Source organism: Juglans regia, chromosome 1, assembly GCF_001411555.2.
Source record: "Juglans regia cultivar Chandler chromosome 1, Walnut 2.0, whole genome shotgun sequence".
Lineage (NCBI taxonomy): Eukaryota > Viridiplantae > Streptophyta > Magnoliopsida > Fagales > Juglandaceae > Juglans > Juglans regia.
Window position 1 is genome coordinate 14,387,560 of NC_049901.1, and position 12,231 is coordinate 14,399,790.

Consider the following 12,231-nt stretch of genomic DNA (forward strand, 5'->3'; position numbering starts at 1 on the left):
CGTGGAGTAAAAAACGGAAAGATACTGTATGATACCGTGACAAAATGTGAATCTCCATGCTTGAGATCAAGAGAAAGAAAAGAAAGTTCAGAAAGAAGAGAAAGAATGAGAAAGAGCACGATAGAAAAAAATAGACTTCTCCGTTATTTCAATTAATTGGTCTTCATGTATAGATACATGTATTTATACTCTCTTAGTAAATCACTATGTGACACGTATTTTATACAACTAATTGTCTTTGTCCATTCCCTATTTCTCTTTGGTTTCCAACACCTCTCAATCCCCTGAACCCTCCATAAATACTACTCTTCTTCTTGATTCCTCTCCATTACCTTCTCTCTTTAACTTCTCAGCCACCAATCCTGACACCATTTATCCTTAACCTAACACCTCTCAATCACCAGACACCTCTCAATCAACATCTCCTTCCCCTCCACCTAAACTACCCTTAACCTCCCCATCTCAAACTGATCATTTTCCTCAATCATCCCATTCCATGAATACTCGCTCTTAAGATGGTTCTCGCAGGCCTAAAACCTTATTTGAGTACCAAGTATATTACTCCACCAAGCATCCTCTGCTTGCCTTTCACTACACCATTTTACCACCCACACCTAGGACATATTCCCAAGTACTCAAGTCTCCCCATTGGTGCCAAGTCATGCAAGAAGAAATCAATACTCTTCAAAATAATCAAACCAATACACTTTGTCCCCGACCTCCTCATAAGAATATTATCAACAATAAATGGATTTTTCGAGTAAAGCAAAATGTTGATGGTTCTCTCGATAGGTTTAAGGTTAGATTAATAACCAAAGGTTTTGAACAACAAGGAGGAGTTGACTACACATACATTTAGCCCCATAGTCAAATTCTCCACCATTTGCACAATTCTTGCAATTGCAACCCAACTTGACTGGCCGATAAGGTAATTCGCTGTCTCCAATGCCTTTCTTCATGACCACCTTGAAGAAGAAGTTACATGGAGCAAACCATTGGCTTCCATGACCAACACTTACCAGATTATGTTGGTAAACTCAGCAAGACCATTTATGGGCTCAAATAAGCCACAAGAACTTGGTTCAACAAGCTTACTAGCACACTGCTTGGTCTTGGGTTCCTTGAATCCCAAGTGGTTTATTCTCTCTTTATATCCAATAAGTCAGGGACTAAACTCTTCCTCTTAATCTATGTTAATGACATTTTAGTTACAGGAAATCAGATGTCTGTTATTACAGCTCTTGTCAATTGCTTACAACAACATTTTGTACTCAAAGATCTCGAGTTCTTCAATTTCTTCTTGGGTATCAATGATACTTGAACAAGTGCAGGTCTCCATCTCTCTCGGTCCAAATACATATTTGAAATGTTGGATAGCACTAAAATGTTAGGTGCCAAACTTGCTAAAACTCCACTCCCAATTGGCTCCAAGTTATCTTAATATGATGGGGATCCACTCTCCAATCCATCTACGTATCGCAATCTTGTGGGAATTATTCAATATTGCACTTTAACTTGACCCAATATCACCTTTCCTGTTAACTAGACATGCCAACTCATGCACAACCCAACTACAGTGTAATGGACAACCGCTAAGCGAGTGCTTTGCTATCTTAAAGGCTCAACCCACCATGGTCTTTTCTTTGGCAAAGGTCCTCTTCACCTAAATGCTTATAGTGATTTTGATTGGGTAGAAAATCTGGATGATTGTTGTTTTGTTATTGGGTATGTTGTCTACCTTGGCTTTCTCTCATCAACTGGTAGGGCTAAAAAAAAAGGGGGCAAACCGAACTGAACCGAATCGGAATGGTATGTTTGATCTGGTGTAAAACTGGTTCGGTCCTAGAATAGTTCCAATTTTGCTTTTTTTAGCACCGCACCCGAGTGGTTCACATATATATTTTATATTTTTATATTATATATAAAATATTTTTTATATGATTTTTTATATTATATACGATTTTTTTATATTATATTATATATATTATATGCTAAATTGTTAATTAATATAACATGAAAATTTAAAATCTTATTATTCATGTATAGTAATCTAATAATATAAAATTAATATAACATTTGATATAACATATAAATTTTAATTTTATAATATAAAATTAATATAACATAAAATCTTAATCTTAAACATGAACATTAATATTAAATTAATAATATAAACCTACTTTTGATATGTATATATATTATATCAAGGATAAATACATTTTATGGCATAATAAATTATAATATATATTCTTTATGATAAATACATTTCTACACATTTGATCATATACACTCATATAAAAAATGTATAGTGTAACTTATATAGAGCATTGTAGTATAGTTAAATTCAATATTATACTAGTATGTATTAATTAATATAATTATTGTAAAATAATGTATGTATACTACAATATAAATAGAGTAATAGTTTTAGTATATGTAACCATTATATATTATCACTAACATATATGATAATATGATTCTTATAAATAATATATCTTATACTATAATAGTTTTACTACAATTCTTGTTTTTGTTGCTAGTACATTGGGTTTTGAGAATGAATCGGTCTGGTATCAATTTCTCAATTCTCAACATTGATATATATCAGTTCGGTTTTAAAATATGCCCAAAACCGAACCGGTTATACCCCTATCAACTGGAGTGTAAAGAAACAGTCAGTCGTCCCCAAGTCTAGCACTGAGGGTGAATACAAAGCCTTGGCTCTTGTTACAACTAACTTGTTTTGGCTTCGCATGTTGTTTCAAGAACAACAAATCCCACTTCCCACAACTCCTACTATATGGTGTGACAACCTCGGTGCACTTTCCTTAGCCTCCAATCCGTTGTTCCATGCTTGCACCAAGCACATAGAGGTAGACTATCACTTCGTTCGGGAGAAAAATCATTCACAAAGATGTCACAATTAAGTACATTCCCACACTTGAGCAAATTGCTGATATCTTTACCTGAGGGCTCTCCTCTGCTAGATTCCTTCTCCTTCAGTCCAAGCCATGTGTGTCCTGCTCCCATCAGCTTGCAGGGGGATGTTAAGGACCAAGTTACAACTACTCAAAGCATGAAAGGAAAGTAAACTATTCCTTGCAAATACCTCAATCATATTCCTCAATCTTTGCCTCACTCTGCCACTGATTCAGGCAACACATCAAGAGTAGATCAAGTTGTTAGGGGAGGTCAGCGAGGTCCCACCTGGGCGGGCCGGCGGCCCTTTCAGTTGGATGCAGGGGCGGGGGGGGGGACATAGCTGGGTCCCGTCCGCTTTCTCCCCACCCCGAATATATATAAATATTTATAATAATAAAAAACTTATAGTAAAACGACGTCGTTTTAGGGATACCCTAAAACAACAATGTTTTATAAGACTAAAATCCCCCCGAGTCTAACCCTAAAATCATTCTCAATTCCTTCACTCTCATTCTCACTCTCACTCTCTCCCTCTCTCTCTCTCTGCCGCTTCTCCTCTTTTTTCTTCATTCTCAATTTCTCTCCCTCCACAATTTCTTCTTTCTCTCCTCCTCCTCCTCTTCCTATTTTCAATTTTTGACTTTTCTTTTCGATGCCTTGAAGTGTGGCGGTGGAACCTTTGCTTAGGCCGTGGCAGTGATTTTAGTTTTTTTTCGCCGTGTTTCACAGTATGTACTTTGTAATTTGTTGGATTCATTTGTGGATTATAGGGATGGATTTGTAGATTTGATGTTTTTCAATTGTTTTGGATCTTTTCGATTGTTTTCCAACGTGGATGGGCAGTGACGGCGGGGGCGGACAGACTAGGGGGCCAATCTGCCCCTCGACATGTGGACGTGGCACTCTGACCTATGGGTGACAGTATGTGATACAATCCGTTAACTCAATACAAACACGACACGATAAAAACGGGTCGACCCGTTAAGACATGATTGCTTAACGAGTCACTAACGAGTCAACCCGTTATGACTTGTTAAGAAAGTTAAATTTACATTTGTATCATATTTGAGATTGTAACATTAATATTTTACAATGTGTGTTTATTATATTTGAGATTATGATTTTAATATTATTACAATATATGTTTACCATATTTGTGTAATTGTGTGTTATCATATTTGGTACTGTTGAGATTTTAATATCGACATTTTTATTGTTTAGATTGTAATTTTGGACTTGTAGTTAATTTTTTATTTTTTATATATATTGTTTATATTTTAATATTTATATAAAATCAATTAAGTCAAATGGATTGAAATGGGTATGTTCAACCCATTAACTTAAATGAGTTGAAACGAATCGGGTCGGGTCGGGTCGAGTCGAGTCGAGTCGAGTCAAGTCGGGTCGGGTCAAGTCGAGTCGAGTCAATCTATTTCATATTCAGTGATGGGTCAAAATGGATCATGTCGTCTCTTGTCAACCCGTTATTTTGATGTGTTGTGTTAGAGTTTGAGATTTTGACACGAAATCCTTAACGAGTCATGGTCGAATTGACTCATTAAGTAAAATAAATATGTCTTGACATAACACGAATACGACCCGTTAATATAATTTGACACTCCTATCTCGACCTCGGAGTGCATGACAGAATTTCGAGAGGACAAACCCCAACCCCTGCCCATACGAGACGGGGTGTTGGACGCGGGCACTCCCGCCTCGGGGTTGCGGGTTGCATCCCTACAAACGAAAGATTTCGTGTAATCAACAGTACCTAATTGTACATAATCAATATTGTATTACTCACACAGTAATATAAATAGATGTCTACTAGATATTTTTTAGTGTGGAGGGTATGTCATTCATACTTGCTTATAAATATAATTGTTCTTTCTATTTATATTGCAGATACTTATATCACTTAAGAAAAATCTATTTTTTTATTTAAACATCTTTTTATTTTTTATTCACATTCACAAAATTTAATATAAAATATAACTAAAGTTTTTTTAAAAAAATTAGTATTGCATTTATACACAAATCTTATCCAAATTATTCAAAGAAATATATATTTTATAATAAATAAATAAATAACTTACAATTTGATAGATCAATTAGATGACATCAACATATAAACTTTCACGGACAAAGGACACCAGTTTCCAACTTTCTACGATCTTTGCAGGGGATGGGTGGTTCGTAGAATATTTTGTTAGATTTTAGTCGACGGACACGTAAAGACCGCGGGGGACCATTTACGTGGCGCGTCTTCGCAGCATAATCGTACGCATACACATACGCCATTCTCTTTCTGTTTTTCTCCGCTTCAATCATTTTAAAAACCTCTCTCTCTCTCTCTCTCTCTCTCTCTACTTAACCACACCTTTTCTATTCACTTACTTTACCCACCCTCTTTCTTTCCGCTCACGTCACAGATACCTGTGCGCACCTCCTCCTACTTCCGAATCTTTCGTTCCGAGGAGCTCTAGATCTCCATCTCAAGTTCCTTTTCTATGATGCTCATGCTCCGGGTTCGAGTGGCCATGGCGGCGGCCGCTCGGTATTCGATGTTTCTGTTGACGGCGTGGCTGATGGTTCGGAATGCTGGTGCGGTGGCTACGGCCACGTCCTCTTTGTCTTCGAGGCTGGTCCACCGGTTCTCCGACGAAGCGAAGGAGCTTAGGGTTTCGGTAAACGGTAGTGCGAATGGGTCGTCATGGCCGGACCGGAAGGGGAGCATTGAGTACTATCAGATGCTACTGAGCAGTGACTTCCGGAGGCAGAACATGAAGCTCGGAGCTCAGTACCAGCTTCTGTTTCCATCCCAAGGGAGCAAAACGATGTCGTTCGGAAATGACTTCGGATGGTTCGCTTTTTTAAATTTAGATTTTATTTTTGCCTTTTTTAAATTTCTTGTTTGACTCTATCGGTCTGCACTCTGCAAAGTATCAAAATTTTCAAACAAGATCAAGAATTCAGAGCTTACAAAAAAAACCCATATAAAAGATACGTTGAATTGTGCTTTACTGTTAGCCAAACATCTTAATGTGTTTTTTTTTTTTCTTTCCTATTTTGTATTTGTAGGTTACATTACACGTGGATTGATATTGGCACACCGAACGTTTCGTTTCTTGTTGCATTGGATGCTGGGAGCGATCTACTATGGGTTCCGTGCGATTGTGTACAATGTGCTCCCCTATCTGCCGGTTACTATAGCAATTTGGTATGCCAACTTTGCTCCACTTATTATTGCTTATTTTTGTGAGTATTTTGTTATACTTCTGGTATAGTAGACCATACTAGCTTAGGATCTCCCTGCTTAATTTCTATGCCCTGGCTACTTTCCTACTTGGTGCAATTTACAGACCTTTCCGTGATACATCATCTTTATGTGCTAGAAAATATGTATGGAAGAAACTTGTATCGATGCTATACATTAAGGATTCATAGGAAAGGGAATTATATTTTAACCGTCAAATATTAGTATATCTCATACCGAGCTGCCTAAAAAGCTGTACACTATGCTTTATTGGGCGCTATTGTTATCCATCTAAAGACCCTATTGAGGCGAATTTGTCCGTCGTGAGGCGAATTTGTCCGTAGTAAGTCATCAGTTCATGGATAAGCCTAAATCAATTCCCAATGTTTGTACAGTGAACGTCTGCATCATTAATGGTATGTAATCTGCTTTTTTTTTTTTTTCAAAAGACCATCTTCTTAATAGGTGGTTGTTTAATGGATAAATAGGACAAGTACAAACCCTAAAAATTTTAAAAAATCAGATGCTTGTACAGGTGAAGATGGCCTCATGATTGGTGATCATTAGTGGTGGGTTGGGGGAGGGGGTGGGTGGGGGAGGGCCCATCCAAAAGCTTTGGGTGTATATGTTTCGGCCGAGTAGTGCAGTCCCCATTGAGACTTGATAACAGGTTTAGCACTTATTTCCAATAATTGATTGGCAGGTGCTCCCTCGTATACGGGGCATCTATTATGCAGGATAGAGATCTGAATGAGTACAATCCATCTGGTTCAAGCACCAGCAAGCATCTATCTTGCAGCCATCAGTTTTGTGAATCAGGTCCAAACTGCAAAGGTCCCAAGCAGTCGTGTCCTTACACTATAAATTACTTCGCAGAAAACACATCAAGTTCTGGATTGCTAGTTGAGGACTTGTTGCATCTTGCATCAGGCGGTGACAATGCATCAAAAAATATTGTTCATGCTCCAGTCATTATAGGGTGTGCTTTATTACCCTTCCAGTCTAATTTTATATCTGGGTTCCTTAGCTTGACCTTTTGGTGGTTTCCTGAGTACGGGATTAATTCCTGTCATCTATTTTCTGAAAACAGGTGTGGTATGAAACAAAGTGGTGGTTACTTGGATGGTGTGGCTCCTGATGGTCTCATGGGTCTGGGACTTGGAGAGCTAGCTGTTCCTAGTATTCTTGCTAAAGCAGGATTGGTCCGGAACTCTTTCTCAATGTGTTTCAATGAGGACGATTCTGGGAGGATTTTTTTTGGGGACCTGGGACCAGCCACACAACAGTCTACTTCATTCTTACCTTTAGATGGAATATAGTAGGGACCTTCTATCTGTTTTTTAATATTTTCATGTTTTGTACAATGCCAATTAATATATATATATATTATTGAATCTATGTATTCATATTCTGACTCCTTGATTGTGATAATCATGATTAACTCAATGTTTTCATTCAGTAAAACCTACATTGTTGGGGTGGAGGCTTGTTGCATTGGAAACTCTTGCCTTAAGCAGACAAACTTCAGGGCACTGATTGATAGTGGAACATCATTTACATTTCTTCCAGATGAAATCTATGAAAAAATAACGAAGGAGGTAGTTATTTTTATTCTAAACAATGTAATGTATTCTCATTACCAAGGTCTAATGCAGCTTTCACTTATAGTTTGACAGACACGTAAATTCTACAAGGTCTAGCTATGAAGGATCTCCTTGGAAGTATTGCTATGAGTCCAGGTGATTTTTTTTTAGAGAGTAATAAAACAACCATCTTCTCTCTCTCTCCCCCTCCCACTGCGAGTATGTTTTGTATATACCATGCATGTCTGTGTCATGCTGATGATCAGGTGCTTTTTTATGTGAAACAGTTCACAAGAGTCGCCTGAGGTTCCCTCTCTGACACTGGTTTTCCCATTAAACAACAGCTTTGTGGTCCATAACCCCGTTTTCATTATCTACGGAGATCAGGTGAGTGCGTGAAAAAATTACTAATCTCAGGGCAGATATTGACAATTACACACATTACTAGTTATAACCATCAGAAGATATTTCATTCTAAGCTGGACTAAACACCTGCATTGAGGGCTACATCCTCAACTCAAAGTTAAATCTTATAACCCAATTAGTCTTATGTTGAAGAAAATAATTTTAGCCATAGGGAAATAAACCACAGTCATGTTATCAAAAGTGGTGTGGTAATACTGTCTGTCAGTCAAAACAATAACCTGTTATCATGCGGGAGTATGAAATTGGCTAGTACTTTGTGACACACTTGCAATGTAACCATTCTGTGATGTTGTCTTTATAGGAGGTTATGATCTTTGTATGCAGTGACTTTGAAAGAGCATAGCGGACTAGAAAAGAAGTTTAATCAATTATATCTTTATGTGATGCTTAAAATGTACATTATATGAACGGGCATTAATGGTGAAGGATCTAAAATTGTGACTTTTTGTTCAGGGAATTCTTGGTTTTTGTTTAGCCATACAGCCAGCAGATGGAGACATTGGAATAATTGGACGTAAGTGTGCAACATTATATGGTTGCAAGTGTCGTTATATCTATTTATGCAACATCCCCAACACACAAATTTTCCTCATTTTGTCTTCATGTAAAAAGAAAATCTTTCTAATGCAGAGAACTTCATGACGGGATATCGGATAGTATTTGATCGGGAAAGTTTGAAGTTAGCCTGGTCACTCTCAAATTGTGAGTTCTCTCGTCTTTCGATATATTTTAACAGTGTTCCATCCTTACCAAGTTGAATGTCGCTTGTAAGTGGATGCCCTTGTCCAATGCGTTGAAACCAGTCATTTCACATGGAATTAAGATGCCAACAGCTACTTGTTTTCCTTGATGTTAATTTTCTGTTTTATATATTTTGGAGATGGTTTAAGTTGATTTAAGAAACTGAATTGCAGTTCTAGTAGGAAATGAAGCTGCGGCTCTGCTGTGTTGCTTTGTCTCTGTTGATGAGAACTAATCAATTTGCATGTGTAGGTCAAGATCTCAGTGATGGTAAGAGAATGCCCCTTGCTTCTTCAAGTGGCACGCCATTGAATCCATTGCCAACCAATGAGCAACAGAGTAGCCCTGGTGGACATGCAGTTGCTCCTGCTGTTGCTGGAAGAGCTCCCTCCAAACCATCAGCTGCCTCAAGTCGGCTCATTGCCTCTAGGTTCTGTTTGCTAAGATTGTTGCCCGAGCTGCTTCTACTTTTCAATATAATATCAGTTTTTAAAGCAGATACTGGCATCATCTAATAGATCATTATTATTTAGGTAGTCTTTACATGTAAATCCTGGGTAATTCCTTCCTCACTTTCTCAGTTTCTATTTTCTCCCGTTACTTTTTTTTGTTCCTTTCTTTCTCCCCAAATATATAAATCGGTAGCTGTTGTGTCATCCAATGCCAGCAATTTTTATCTTGTGGGTCATTGGATTGGTCGGGGCTTATCTCCTGTATTTCTTTTTTGCTAAAACTACTCTTCTTTTGTTATTGGCAAGTGTTAAGCCTCTGTTACCATCATTTCCTATGGTCCAAGTTGTTTCGTTTTGTTGGACTCTTTAATAATGTATAAAGTCTAATGTTATAAGACATTGCATGGCTTCTGCTTAGCAAATTTTGGTTGGCGTCTGTTCTTCACTTCTTTGGGTGCCAATAATTGCTTGTAAGAACAAAAGGGAAAATCCTCTTGTGTTGGCAAATCATTGAAAAAAAAAAAAAAAAAAAAAAACAGGAGGGTTAATTTGGGGTTATAGTTTCTGTAACACTATCAACGATGATCGGTGGTGACCAGTCTAGGAAATTAAGCACGTTTCTTCTCTGGCGTGGGAAAGCTGAAATACAGAGCACTGTTATCAAACGTCCTTTCGCGAGAAATGATAGTTACAGTAATCGTGAGTATATAATTATTGTATAATTATTTTAAAAAAATAAATATAAAATTTATATAAAAAATTAATAATTTTTAATAATAAATTTTATTATTTTTTAAAATAATTATACGACAGTTACGTATCCAATAAAATTACCTTTCAAAATAAGGGGTTTGCTATGCATCTGCTTACACCCGGTACACACTTCACATATTTTTTTTTTTTTTTTTTTTTTTTAACACTCAATGCATTGAGTGTGTGTCGGTGTAGGTAGATGCAAAAATTTTTCCTCGAAATAATTCTATTGTATTCTTGGTATTAGTAGTCTTTTGCTCACTGTATCTGATTCCGACGTACGCAGGTTTCCTGTGTTTTTCTTTGGGTTATAAGTTAAAGTTAATCTTTTATCTTTTTGATAAAAGAATCTGAAAGACAGCTGGGTTACAAGAATCTGTTGAACGTCGAAACTGTGGTCGTACTAAAAAAATCATTATATCGGTGTTTTATGTTGTCGTTATATTATACAAGTGCAATTTTCGTAGCTTAGATATTAATTATTTTTTGAGCGATGCTATTCCCTGGGAGCTCCCGCTGGCTCCAGCTAGTGCTTTTAAAATGTATTTTTTTTTTATAATTTTTTATATATATTTTTAATACATTTAAATATATTTAAAAAAATAAAAAAAATTATAATATTATTAAAAAATATTTACTTAATCATTAAGTAAAAAATAAAAAAATTAAAAACTCACAACGATAAAAATTAACAGTAAAAACTAACGGGAAGAATATTATTTTCCTTATTTTTTATGTGCATTGTCCCACCTGTGCAATCATGCATGTCATAAACTATTTGATGAGTCTGGCCTATCACAAGCTGATTATAATTTGAAGTGGTTTTGACCTAGCTCCCACAAATCATAATTTTCCCGTTGATGAGCTGTTTGTTTTTGTCCTCTCCTCCTGTTATTTTTATTTTTTAAAAATTTTATATATATATCCCCTTATTGGAGGATATAATGTGTTTCGGCTCATATAAAGAGAATTAAAAATTCACTTGTTATTTATTGATAGGGATGTAAATTTAAATCGAAAAATCAGATCGGACTGGATCGAACCAGACTGGTTGGTCCGGTTTTGAACCGGTCGAACCCGGTCCAGTTTCAATTCCGTAGTTTTCGGGACCGGATCAGACCGGTTGGAAAAAATATATATGTAAAAATTAATTTTATATATTATACAAAATATTATATATATATATATATAATTATATATCATATATGAAATAATTTTATATTATAATTTATAAAAAACCGGTACATACCGGTTCGGTCTTAAATTTTGTTCAAAATCGGACTGGACCGGACCGGTTACACCCCTATTCATTGATAGTACAGAGTCCCAAAATTTCACAAAATTTCCTGCTAACGGCCAGAAATGTGAAGCAAAAATATTCCAATTAGTCATCTGCTTCCTTGTTATTTCTTGTGGTCAAGAAAGAGGTGGCAAAATGTGTGAAGTTTTAGGTTGCGTTTGGATGTTGAAGTGAGTTGAGTTGAGTTGAGTTGAGATAATAAAATATTGTTAGAATATTATTTATTATTATTATTATTATTTTGGGATTTGAAAAAGTTGAATTGTTTATTATATTTTGTATTGAGATTTGAAAAAGTTGTAATGATGAGTTGAGATGAGTTGAAAAAGCTGTTAGGCGGCAGGCGAGCACAACTCATGTATTAAAATGCACCACGATCCCATTAACGTTGTTCACAATTAAAGATAAATCCAAAAAATAGACGATCACCATGTTTTTTTGGTCCATGCAAACCAACCCACCTAAGATAAACCCTTGCTGTTGTTAGGTAAAGAACTTTGGTGATCACTTTGTAATATTGTAAATACATAAAAAGCACTGATCCATTGCCACAAAAGTTAATTGCTACAAAAACAATTTGTATATTCCACGTTCATAATATATATTGTTACGTGCTGCATGCCGCGCCGCAGCCAAATTTGTCGAACGTACCCCAAGCTTTTATCTCTAGATCTTGATACATATAACATATTTAAACATTTCTAATTTGGAGTTACGTATAAGTAGTGCGTAGTGGGCGAGTAGGAAGGTTTTGGACCATAACGTGAATGAGGACAACGAAGACTATATTGGGGTTGG

At 36.3% G+C, this 12,231-nt stretch overlaps 1 protein-coding gene across 2 annotated transcripts; it reads left to right on the forward strand.

The window, feature by feature from the left end:
- The first annotated feature begins 5,262 nt into the window (after window positions 1-5,262).
- On the forward strand, window positions 5,263-9,802 carry LOC109013254 (aspartic proteinase-like protein 1). 2 transcript variants are annotated; one of them, XM_018995288.1, is made up of 10 exons: window positions 5,263-5,785; window positions 6,004-6,142; window positions 6,916-7,157; window positions 7,269-7,496; window positions 7,638-7,776; window positions 7,847-7,917; window positions 8,049-8,148; window positions 8,641-8,701; window positions 8,818-8,889; window positions 9,181-9,802. In XM_018995288.1, the coding sequence occupies exons 1-10, from the start codon at window positions 5,433-5,435 to the stop codon at window positions 9,441-9,443; spliced, it is 1,668 nt and encodes a 555-aa protein (XP_018850833.1). In that variant the 5' UTR covers window positions 5,263-5,432; the 3' UTR covers window positions 9,444-9,802. The 2 variants fall into 2 exon arrangements, with proteins under 2 accessions (XP_018850833.1, XP_018850834.1); XM_018995289.2 differs by having other exon boundaries at window positions 5,662-5,785; window positions 6,882-7,157.
- Window positions 9,803-12,231: the final 2,429 nt, after the last annotated feature.

Bases quoted from the DNA above. Each gene is read 5' to 3' on its own strand.
- LOC109013254 (XM_018995288.1), top strand. From the start codon at position 5,433: ATGATGCTCATGCTCCGGGTTCGAGTGGCCATGGCGGCGGCCGCTCGG. The intron at 7,497-7,637 runs GTAGGGACCTTC...GTTTTCATTCAG, and splicing joins TTACCTTTAGATGGAATATA to TAAAACCTACATTGTTGGGG. The intron at 8,149-8,640 runs GTGAGTGCGTGA...CTTTTTGTTCAG, and splicing joins TCATTATCTACGGAGATCAG to GGAATTCTTGGTTTTTGTTT.